The sequence below is a fragment of the Phyllobates terribilis genome, unplaced genomic scaffold (assembly GCF_046119375.1).
Source record: "Phyllobates terribilis strain yellow unplaced genomic scaffold, ASM4611937v1 Scaffold_2__4_contigs__length_985480577, whole genome shotgun sequence".
Classification (NCBI taxonomy): domain Eukaryota; kingdom Metazoa; phylum Chordata; class Amphibia; order Anura; family Dendrobatidae; genus Phyllobates; species Phyllobates terribilis.
In genome coordinates, this window is record NW_027362762.1 from 292484510 (window position 1) to 292497129 (window position 12620).

General features: G+C 39.1%; 1 protein-coding gene across 14 annotated transcripts in view; it reads left to right on the forward strand.

Annotated features, from left to right (window-relative positions):
- The window catches only part of MBNL2 (muscleblind like splicing regulator 2), a 198421-nt gene extending 188111 nt beyond the window's left edge, over positions 1–10310 (forward strand). For all 14 annotated transcript variants that reach the window (XM_073664162.1, XM_073664165.1, XM_073664169.1 and 11 more), the window contains one exon: positions 7828–10310. In XM_073664162.1, coding sequence (XP_073520263.1) covers positions 7828–7842 — 15 coding nt within the window. In that variant the 3' untranslated portion in view covers positions 7843–10310. The remainder of the gene's footprint in view (positions 1–7827) is intronic.
- The last annotated feature ends 2310 nt before the right edge of the window (positions 10311–12620 follow it).

Genomic DNA, 12620 nt, shown 5'->3' on the forward strand with positions numbered 1-12620 from the left:
CTGGGCCTGTGTCGCGCTGCGTTGCGCAGGCGGGAGCTTACCCGGAGCCGGATCTGTTTAGGGTTGTAGTCTCGTGGCGGTGACCCGGTCCGTGCCCAGGGAGTCAAACTGAGCGGCGATGTATCAGCGGTAGATGTTGGACGACTACGCCACCCGTTGAGTACAGCTAAGGAGCTGCTGCTGCAGGGCAGACCGCTGAGGCCGGTGGTAGGATTGTGCAGCGTGATAGTATAACCCCCAACGGGAGGGGTATGGCCTCAGGGCAGCCGACGTGGAGGATGGGGGTAGCAGGAACCACTCGGAGACGGTACGGTGTAGTTCAGGGTCTTTACTGGTGACAAAGATAGACCCTCCCGGAGTACTGGCTAGCGATTGGGGCCTGGTCAGTCCTTGAGCAGATGGGATCTCCCCTGGCCAGGCGGAGTTGTAGGCCTCCCAAACTAACTGTACTCTTCTGGCTACCTTGCTAGAGGCGGGTATAAGTAGCCCACGTCCCTCAGTGTACCGTGTGGTGCTCACCCGTATGGCCGGTGACTCGGGGCCTTCGGGTTTCTTGGCCAGAGGACCTGGAATCCCCTGCCTGACGGATTCTGCTGCTGGGTAGGAGTTAGTCCCCACAGCCTCGGACTCCGGGTCCCCTAAGAAATCTTCTCAGTCAGGCCGAGCTCTGCAGCTGCCAGCCCCTGACTCCTTGTATCACTGCTCCCATAGAGCTCCTGATGTTCTGTTCCTATATTTGCTTCTTTTCTCTGTCTCTACTTCTTCTCTACTCCCTAACCCTGCCTCAGCCCTAGGTTTATATAGGGGAAGTTCTTCCCCTCCCAGGACTGGGCAGGAGGTGTGGCATGCATAGGATTCCTGACCAAGAGACCTCCTACCTGCTCTCAGACATAATATCTCTATCACTGTGGCAACCAGACCCCTGGGGTGTCACATAAGTATGATGTGTCTTTCATCTGTTGCAGTAAGTTTTCTTGGCTGATCACTGAATCTAGAGTCCTCAACATTGCCCATTTTTTGGTGTTAGAACGATACTTATCTGTCATGCAATACCATGAAGAAGGCATTTGATTGGTTCCAAATTTAACAAGCTGGAAGTGATGATATGTCCCTCCACGGAGACCTGATCTCAATGTCATCGAGATTGTATACGATTACACAAAGAGAGTTCTTCAAGATGTTTGGGACAACTTTCCTGCCGAGTTCCTTCAAAAAATTGTGTGCAAGTGTACCTAGAAAAATTAATGCTGTTTGGAATCCAAAAAGTGATTGCACCAAATATTGATTTTATTTAGATTTATTTTTTGTTCATTTTTTGTTCATTCACTTTGCATTTTATTAATTCATAAAAATAATAAACTATTAACTCTTCTATTTTGAAAGTATTATGGCTTTGCAACATTTTTACACACCTGCCTAAAACTTTTGCACTGACTGTATATTAGAAGCCTGCTGTGATGTTGCTTTTTACTTTCACAGATCCCTGTAGCTCTACAATAGTCAACTTTCTTCAATAATTTACAACTTTGTGAAGATAACAGCATTATGAGATTTACTAAATAACATCCCTACAATGATGAAGATAATCTGAAATCCTTAAAATAGCCACTAGTCTATTTTAGGGTGTAATATCTTGAGATTATTTTCTTACTCAGCTTGCTATGAGGTCTACTTTACAAAGTGAATATTTTCTTAGTAACAGTTTGCTGACAACAACTTACATAGCTTGAAAAGCTACTAATAAAGTGGCAGTCTTTTGCTTAGGAGCAACTTGAAGAACTTAAATGGCCTTACAGATAACCACTAGAAGGGAGTTACATAAACTCAAGCACAGCTCACCTGTAGAACATGGTCCAGTTAGTTGATTCTGCTTTAGAAGACAGCAATTTTCCTGTTCACACCCATATCAGATACAAATCTGCCACATTGCTTCTGGATACTACTTTCCTTAAGACAGGCATGCTATTAAGGTCAGTACAGTCATGGCCAAAAGTATTGAGAATGAGACAAATAGTAATTTTTCCAAAGTTTACTGCTTCATTTTTTGTAATGGCAATTTGCATATACTCCTGAATGTCAAAGAGTGATCAGCTTAACAGCAATTACTGTACTTGCAAAGTCAATATTTGCCCAGAAAATGAACTTTAACCCCCAAAACACATTTCAACATCATTGCAGTCCTGCCTTAAAAGGAGCAGCTAACACCATTTTAGTGATTGATCCATTAACACAGGTGTGGGTGTTGATGAGGACAGGGCTGGCGATCAATCAGTCATGATTAAGTAAGAATGACATCACTGGACACTTTAAAAGGAGTCTGGTTCTTGGTATCATTGTTTCTCTTCAGTTAACCATGGTTATCTCTAAAGAAACACGTGCAGCCATCATTGCACTGCACAAAAATGGCCTAACAGGGAAGAGTATCGCAGCTACAAAGATTGCACCTCAGTCAACAATCTATCGCATCATCAAGAACTTCAAGAAGACAGCTTCCATTGTTGTCAAAAAGGCTCCAGGGCGCCCAAGAAAGACCAGCAAGCGCCAGGACCGTATCTTAAAACTGTTTCAGCTGCGGGATCGGACTACCAGCAGTGCCGAGCTTGCTCAGGAATGGCAGCAGGCTGGTGTGAGTGCTTCTGCACGCACTGTGAGGTGGAGACTCTTTGAGCAAGGGCTGGTTTCAAGGAGGGCAGCAAAGAAGCCACCTCTCTCCAGAAAAAACATCAGGGACCGACTGATATTCTGCAAAAGGTACAGGGAGTGGACTGCTGAGGACTGGGGCAAAGTCATTTTCTCTGATGAATCCCCTTTTCGATTGTTTGGGACATCTGGAAAACAGCTTATTCGGAGAAGAAGAGGTGAGCGCTACCACCAGTCTTGTCTCATGCCAACTGTAAAGCATCCTGAAACCATTCATGTGTGGGGTTGCTTCTCAGCCAAGGGAATCGGCTCACTCGCAGTCTTGCCTAAAAACACAGCCATGAATAAAGAATGGTACCAGAATGTCCTCCAAGAGCAACTTCTCCCAACCGTCCAAGAGCAGTTGGCGCCCAACAATGCCTTTTCCAGCATGATGGAGCACCTTGCCATAGAGCAAAGGTGATAACTAAATGGCTCATGGAGCAAAACATAGAGATTTAGGGTCCATGGGATGGAAACTCCCCAGATCTTAATTCCATTGAGAACTTGTGGTCAATCATCAAGAGACGGGTGAACAAACAAAAACCAACAAATTCTGGCAAAATGCAAGCATTGATTATGCAAGAATGGACTGCTATCAGTCAGGATTTGGTCCAAAAGTTGATTGAGAGCATGCCAGGGAGAATTACAGAGGTCTTGAAGAAGAAGGGGCAACACTGCAAATATTGACTTGCTGCATTAACTCATTCTAACTGTCAATATAACCTATTGGTACTCATAATATGATTGCAATTATATTTCTGTATGTGATATAAACATCAGACAAACACTAATAAAAACCAGAGGCCAGCAGATCATGTGAAAATATAATTTTGGTGTCATTCTCAAAACTTTTGGCCATGACTGTACATTTGGTTAATTGTGGAACTCTCTCACTGAATATAGAGATAGAGGAGGCACAGCTTGAGATTTGTACAACATGGAGGATCAAACGTTTCCACAGAAGTAACTGCTTCTATAGTGCAGACATACTACTCTAAGTAAAGCTAGCCATACACACTATATGGCTGTCAGATGTCTCAGCCGACTTGTTCATCCTAGCGTCCTGTGTTCTCTAACAAGTCGGCTAGTGGCTTATCTCACAGCGAACAATGCGATCAGTAGTCCAAAATTGAACATGCAAGATCAACCTCTCTCCCAACCATCAGTTGGCCTCTGCCCCCATAGTCATTAGAATGTCGGTTGAATCCGTCCATATTCGCGGGTTCACCTGACTTAAGTCTAACATGTATGGTAGTTAGTGTTGAGTGAATGTGCTCGGATAGCGTGTTATCCGAGCATGCTCAGTCTTACCTGAGTATCTTCGGCGTGCTCGAATAATATGTTTGCCTCCCTGCGGCTTCATGTTTTCTGGCTGTAGACAGACTCAACACATGCGGGAATTGGCTAACAATCTGACAATCCCCGCATGTGTTGCGTCTACTGCCAGAAAACATTCAGCTGCAGGAAGGCAAACATATTAGATGAGCACGCTGAAGATACTATGATAAGATGCATATTCATGCTCGGATAACACATTATAGAGCACGTTCGCTGAACACTAATGGTAGCCTTAAGATCTCCATGACTTTATAATTGACCTGTCATTGATTTGTATAATAATCAGCTACAGTAACCTAATGGCAATATGTATCCTTAATCTTTGTAAATGTACAATAGCTGCTATTATTTGCACTTCTGGCTCAGTTTCTTCACTACTGCATTCACAGTCAGTACAGATACATTTACAAAACGGATTAGAACAAAATTAAATATCCTGTGTAAAACAGATGTGGAAAACTGGGAATACTTAAAGGGTATCTGTCAGCAGGTTTCTGCTGTGTAATCTGAGGGCAGCATGAGTAGGGGCTGAGACACTGGTTTTAGTATTGTGTCACTTATTAGGCTATGTGCTGTTGTTTCGATACAATGAGTTTTATCAGCAATTATGACTGCCGGACTATCTGCCATGTGCATCCTGGTTCAACCACACCCCACCACTGATTAGCAGTTTGCAATAGACAGTGTACACAGAAAGCTACTAATCAATGGTGTGGGCGAGATTAGCTTTTGAGCTCTGCTACATACTACATCTAAAAGCTTGATTGTGTCACAAATGCTGCACCCAATAAACTAAGTGATATAGCATTGGAATCGGGGTCTCTTTGGCCTACATTATGCTGCTCTCAGATGAGGTAGCAAAAACCTGCTGACAGATCCCCTTTAACAAGAGAAGACAGTTTGTTAGAAGCCATGTTCACACCTTGAGTATTTGGACATGTTCCATGGTGCACTATAGCAGAAAATGCTCTATATATACAACCAGGGCTGTAGAAAGATGGGCGTTCAATCAGTCTGAGATCTAACAGGGAGTCGGCAGAATTTGGACATACAATTGCCACGCAAACATGGCATAAGGTGATATATAACCCAGTGACCCAGATGTTAATGCGAACCAGTCAGGTGCGCAGGCTGTTTCCAACTGCCAATATATGCTTGTGGATTTCTTTAATGTGATAGTATTTTATGGGGCTTACTAACCCTTCAGTGATTGAAATAATGAACTTTAATCCTGTAGCGTCCTATATGCTAATGAAGCAGGACTAGTCTGACAGGGTGTTCCTTCCCCTGGACTAGTCCTGAATCAGAGCTTCTAATCAGGCCTCCTCCCTAGGTGTGATTAACAGCTTGCATAATGGTGCTACAATAACAAGTATTGTGTGCAGGCTGCCAATCATACCCATGAAAATCCTCACCAGATTAAAGAAATTCCCATTCCTACTGCTATATTAGTGATTGTAGACATTAAGGGGACTGACGAACTACAAAGATTATAGCTTTTCATAATGCCTCACATAAATGTCACACACACATCTCAATGAAAACATAATTCATTTTCAATACTTGCTAACAAGCCTCTGCTTTATATGTGCTTTCAACCCCCTTTGTCTTCAAGGCATTTTCTGCTGTTTAATTTCTGTGCTTGCATTCTCTACTGGGTGAGAAAGATCTCATTAGAGAAGTATCATGTCTGAATAATCTTATTATGTATTGTTTCCTATGGGTCGACGGGGAGATAGGATGTAAATATGATTACCATACTCTGTCTATGGTTGTTTTACATTGTGAGACACTATAGCCTCCTAGCATTGTACTTCATGGTGTATGAATAATAGTAAGCATTGTCATGACTGCCATCTTCATTATATAGGATTACATCAGAAGAGTCCTCTCCACTTATTAGCCCTGCCATGTACCTCACTGCTTCTCCTTGTGTGTATGAGTTACAGCACTTACACACTGAACGTGCTGTCTACAACTGCTATCCTTTGTAATGAGCTGAACATCAGACATTTCTAAAGAGGACCTGGCATCGGGTCCAAAGTTGACCAAGTGTTGCTCTTATTTTATTCTCGCTGCTTTCCTGGATGATCCATTTTCTGTTTCTTTTTTTTGCTTGTTTTTAAATTCCCATACTGTTCCAGATATGTGGATCTTTTTATTTAGTGCTATTTTTTTAGTCTTTACCAAGGGAGCGTGGCTCATAGGGTAAAAATACAGAGCAGCCTAAAGACATGCCCCCTGTGAGCACCACCTCCTTGGAAAAGACAGAGAAAAAGTAGTACTAAATTATAATGCCCATATCTTTGCAACCATATGGTGGATTTAAAAAAATAAAACAAAATAGAATATTCAGAGAAGCAGTGGGAACAAAATAGGAGCAAAAACTGGTCACTCTTTAACTAAAGCTGACCATATACTCAAGATAGTTGCAGATCACTTGTTCAGCCAACAGCTGTTCCTCACTACTCCATACACACGGCTGAGCATGCCTGTTTGTTTTCAATGAAAAGCAACTGCCAAAGGGTTCTTATCTCCTGTGAGAACAGAAGACCAGGCAATTCTAAATCCAAAAAGCCCAGTCCTTATTCCCCGACATTTGCTATGAGGTGTAGAGAGACACACACATTACACAATCGGACGATCGAACCATAAATATGCTGGGTGGACAGACTATTTTCTAATATCCATGGCCAACGTAAAGCATATATTAGAGCGACTAAATTCCTGTTCATTTTAGATGAATTTATTAGAAATCAGCATTTTAGAAACACTTTTGTAGACTAATTTCATGGCAGGTCCTTACAAAAGCCCCTTTAAAAGATACATTTAGCGATATTCTTATTTTGGGTTACACTGATGCTTCTAGAATTTTACTTGGCTTAGCCTTCAGTTGAAAATGATTTTTGAAGTATGCTGGTAAATTGTTATAATATATATGAGTATATATATTTGTATTGTATTACACTGATGTTATTATCATGTTATACTTAAAGGGGTATTCCCATCACCAATATACTATCCCACTAAATAATAGGTCTAATAATAATAATATTAGCAAATACCTCCAATTAGAAATGTAATATAGTTTTTCTGATTTGCTATGTCTTTTTCTTCATGTGCAGGCATTGCAGGACCTTAGGTATCCATGGTTGCTCGTGGTCGTAACCATGGATACCTAAGGTCTTGCAATGCCTGCACATGAGGAAAAAGACATAGTGAATCAGAAAAACTATACATTTCTAATTGGGGGTATTTGCTAACATTATTATTATTACACCTACTACATATTGGGATAGGATCTTGGAGATGGGAATACCCCTCTAAGTGTATTAGTATGTGTTTATTCTCATGATAAACTGTCAATCTGGCTCCAATACATCATGTTTTCTATTTATGAGTTTCATAGTATTTCCTAAAGAACTTGTATTATACGAATCTCCAGCTACCATTTTGTTAGACAAAACTAAATAAAAGAAATCCAGCTTATCCATTCATCAGCGATACATCTGAGGAATTTCTGAGACCTGTCAGTCAGTAGTATCCTCATGGCACTATTTTCTCATTGGCAAGATTTTGTTGTCACCGTCTTGAAGGCTAGTTGTACAGTCACAATTCTGAGGTTTCCATGGTCTGTGACTTTGTCTTAAGTGTATCTTCAATTATTGTTCTACGTCAACCTGGAATAATTCAAAGAAAATTAGTTTCTGCCAACTTACATGCTGTTAATTAAACAAATTGTACATTTTTGTTTTTTCTTTAACCGAAATGTAAAAGCTAACTTACAATGTATCTTCCTTTTACCAGATCATACTGAAATAATAACCAAGAGCGGGGTAGAGCATCAAGAAGATTTACAGAAGATAGCAAAGCATTCATATTGTACATACTATCCAGTCTCCTCCTCTATAGAGTTGCCACAAACTGCATGCTAAACAAAAGGATCTTGTTCTCTTTATGGACAAACTACAAACTCTTAGAAAGCTAGTGCTGCTATATTCTAAATTGATAATATATATATGGTATGCGTAATATATTCCAACATAAAATAGTTAACTACCTGATACCAGCTGTGATGTTAGTGGGTAAAGTTTACTTTTTAATATTTTGTATACCTGGCTCCCACTTGATAATACTGTCTTATCCTGTATCACATCCAAAACCAAGGGTTTAGCCCCCCCCCCTGTCCTATTGTATATTGTAAATGCTGCGAAAAATTGAAAAATTACCAATATTTTTGTGTTCCGGTGGCTAAACTATAATATTAGATTGTGAATATGAGTGATCGATTAGAGAATATTTTAGCCATTACTATAGGATTTGAGGAACTTCCCCTTTGTAGAGAAGACCAAGAAGATAAAGCGCTCTCTCAAATGTGGAAACTAAGGCTTATTTTAAAGCACAAAGTCAAAGCATACAAACCGGCCTCACACCCAGTGTACGATAGAGAAACTAAAACACTTGTGTTGAAATAGATGTGAATTCAAAACAAAAAGGACAAAAAAGTGATCATTTGCACAGTATGACTGTCATACACAAGAAAGTCTTGAATACCTTTATTTTAGTTGTGAGCATATAACGTTTTTTTTAACCAAGACTTTGCAGAAGTGCCTAAATTTCACCACAGTACAACAAACGCAAAAAGTACACGACGGCTGCCAACCTCCCAGTTACCAACAAGTGCAAGGTTAAGGAATATAGCAGGTTGGGTACCAGGTTATTACAGGTTGACAAGGCATCGGAGGAGGAGTTTTCTTAGATAATCGAATGTACAAAAGTATATATAAATATAAATAAATATATATATATATCAGTCAGTCACAACATAAAGGTGACTCTAATCTATAGAACATACTACATTTTTTTAAATGTAGTAAGAGTTTTATTTCGACCCTGTTCAGTACTGGAGAGGCCTGCAAAACACTGCAGAGCAATGCATTACAGGCCTTCAACGTTGCATCATCCGACTACAGCAGGCAGTGGGGAATATTCCTAGGAAAAAAGATTGACTGCAGGGTCTATAGTGTTATACATTTTTCTAATTGGATTTAGAGAGTTGTAACAGGATTACAGCACAAGAATTAAAGAAAATTGTGTTTAAAGCCTATTTTATGTCTGAAGAGTTATGAAGAGTTGTTGCATATATGAGAAATATTGAAGATAGAGGGAAAAAAAAAAAAGAAAAAAACAGATTTTTGATGTTTACTTTTACGGTAGGCTGTTGATCTACATGGTAAAGTCTGTACAATTAATATGTAATTTAGTTAAAGTTTGTTTCAAGCACTATTGTACCAAATACTTCATGTTTCTGTGTTGCGCATTTGTCACACAAAGTATGTTGTTGCTGAATTATGGATATGAAAACAGAACAGCTGTTATACATAAATAGTAAACTTAAGTGTTAGAAATATGTTATTTTTTTCTCTCTTGTATAAAAAGACAATATTAGTGATTGCAGTATTTTAAGAAAATTTCAAGAGTTGAATGTAAGCTATTTTTAATGTGGGCAGCCTTTTCTAAAAGAAGGCGCTGTAATTCTATAACCGGTAATCAGGAAAGACTCTGCCTTTATTTTTATTTTATTTTTTAATAAATGTACAATGTATGATTTCTGCTCTTATATGAAAGAAGCAGGTCTGATTACTCAGCAGAACTACATCAAAATCCACTTAAAAGAGAGTATTTTAATATTGCTTATTTTACTGAGTCTTCAAAGACGACCTAAACAAGTTTATGCTCTAATCTATACTGATATTTTTATTATTGTTATTATTATTAGTTTCTGGATCCATGACCAGCCATGATCTTTATTTTGGCATTTCAGCCATTTAACCAAATATAGCCTGCCGTATTTATGTAAAATACAGAAAGTACCAATTCTGATAAATGCGATACCAATATGTTCCAATCCAAATACTCCTGCATTGACAAATAGAGTTTGTACCGAAATCAGTTCGCTGATAATGGAAATTGCTTTAAACGTAACAAGTTATACCTAAATATTTACACTAGTCATATTAAGAATGTACATTTTTCATGCAAAATATCTTCTTCACCAAACACTTGTAGGTTACAGCGCCATACTCATCCTTATATAGCATATCTGTTCTCTCCAAGTGGGGTCTTAAATTGTAAGGATGTAAATGGCTGGCCTGTCATTACATTTTTACTTATACCTATATATTTTATTATTTTTTAAAAAAAATTACTTTTGGATGACATATTTGTGTTTTATTTTGTATTTTTGTTTTTGTAATGTCCTCTAATTAAAGTAGCCTCTTAAAGTATAAGGTATGTAATGCTTCTGTTAAAGGTACAGCAAGCTCTATGGACAGCAGCAATAGGGCGAGTTCACACTAGCATCTTTTGAGAGTATGTATTGCTGTCAAAACCACACTCCATGCACGTCCAATTCAAGGAAAATCCCATGTTTTTGAAGAGACAGTTTCTATTTGTTCCAGTCGTGTCCAAATTGGCAAAACAGATTCAAAAATGCACTTAAAAATATTAAGATGAATCAATTTGAGTGTGAACAGTTCTTATGGTTCATTAAATACATTAAAAACGAATGCAAAGAAAATTAGCACATTTACCTTTTCTGTTCAGACTGTAGTCAGCAGATAGCTGGAGCTTTTTAAAAACAACAGTTCATGGTTGTTATAGACAACGTTCTCTGCGTTAGACTACATATATATTCCCTTATAAGAAACTATTTGAGCTGTACAGGAAAATGCATTTAAATTGTGCCATACCGTATAGAAACCCAATTCTATCTGCCACAATTTTTTTGTAAATATTAGCAAGATGGAGGTAAAAATGTCATGAAAAGCATGACAACTCACTTCTTGCACAATGACCATATACTTTCTTCGAGGGATTAAATGAGATCAGAAAAACATGGTTGCTATACATTCATCCATAGAGCGTGTCCATGGGTCTTGTGTGGCTATACAAGGGACAGCTCTGGACAAGAACGGCACCATTTCTTGGCAAAAACTCCCATGTTTTTCTAATCTTATACGCCCTCTTTAATTATTTCATAGCATAGAAACCAACTGCCATCTGATTATAATCCAATCAATAAGATATATGAATATATTACATTTCTAAGCAATAGTTACCTTTTATTATCTCTTGTCGAATCACCTCAAACTTTATATATAGCACGGATGCTCTTTAAGTCATTCACACCACTGCAGAACCTCTTAAGGACAAAATGCGTAAGGAATGTTGAAGATAAAGAATTTCTATTTTATATGACATGAAACCAAGACCAGCACCAAAATCCCCTGTGACAGATGCTTCTTTATAAGGTTGCTACATGCGCAAGATAAGAAGAAAAGATGACATTTTGCATCTGCACTGTCCTACTTCAAGGTCTTCTCTTTGTATGGGGATGTAAAATATTGCAAAGTTTAATAAATTATTTTGGTGCAGGAGTTTTTCTTGTTTACATTTTTCCTGTATGGAGATGACAACCAGCGTTTGACATTTGCACTATTCAGCCTTGAAAAATGTGAAAATATGAACTGTGTTAAACTGTTTCTCTTAAGTCTCTGTGGTCTTGGGTGCCTCATCTTTTACTATTTTTGCAAATTCCAAGACCCCTATTTGAAATGTACTTTTAAAATATGCTTAAAGGGAATCTGCCATCTGATTCATCATAGGCAGCATTAATCAGAAACTTTCTGTGTTACTGCAGCCATGTATGTTTTACTTTTCTCAGCTCTCAAAAAATGGAAGCAAAAAGGTGGTCGGCCATTTTGATTACTGACGTACTTTTTTATGAGAACCAGGAAAAGGTTAAAATAATAGAATATTTTATGCTCACCTGTCCTAGGTGCTCATCTGTCCTTCCAGCACAGCTCTATGTACCGCCAAACAGATCTTTGATTCTTCTGGCTCTGAGGCCTGTGATTGGCCTCACGTCACACGGGGGTCAGCACATGTCATCGACATCAATGACGTGCATCTCCCCCCCATGTGAAACCGAATACACCCCCCTGTCAGTAGTAATGGGGAACAAGATGGAGCCGCCAGAGACCTGCCTTGGACAAGTCATCTGAGACGCATAATCCCCGGCCAGATATTCAAAGTATGTTATGTCTGGCACACCAGAACTTTAAAAAAAAAACATACATGGTTGGAACAATGCAACCAGGGTTCAAGGTCTAATTCATGCTGCTTGTGGATCGGGCACCATGAATCAGCTGAAAGGTTCCCTTTAAATGGTCAGTGACATATCAACCATACGAACAAATCAATAGTACAAGCAAAGATAAGAAATGTTGTAATATATCTAGAGATGAATGAATCAATTTGTAATAAATCAAATTCATTACGCACTGCTCCAAAATGTGAGATTCTGGCCCGATGCAGAAGATCAAGTAGCTGTGGCACTGGTGGAAGGACAAGTGACTATAATTTATTTTATTATTTTCACCTCTTACCAGTCCACAAAAAAGCAGCAAAATGATGTTAAGTCATTTTGGTTATTGCTGTCTTCTATGAGAACCATTATGTGGTTAAAATAATAGAAATACATTATTCTCACCAGTCCATCCACCGCAGCTCCCTGGTCCTCGTCGCCAGTCTTCAGT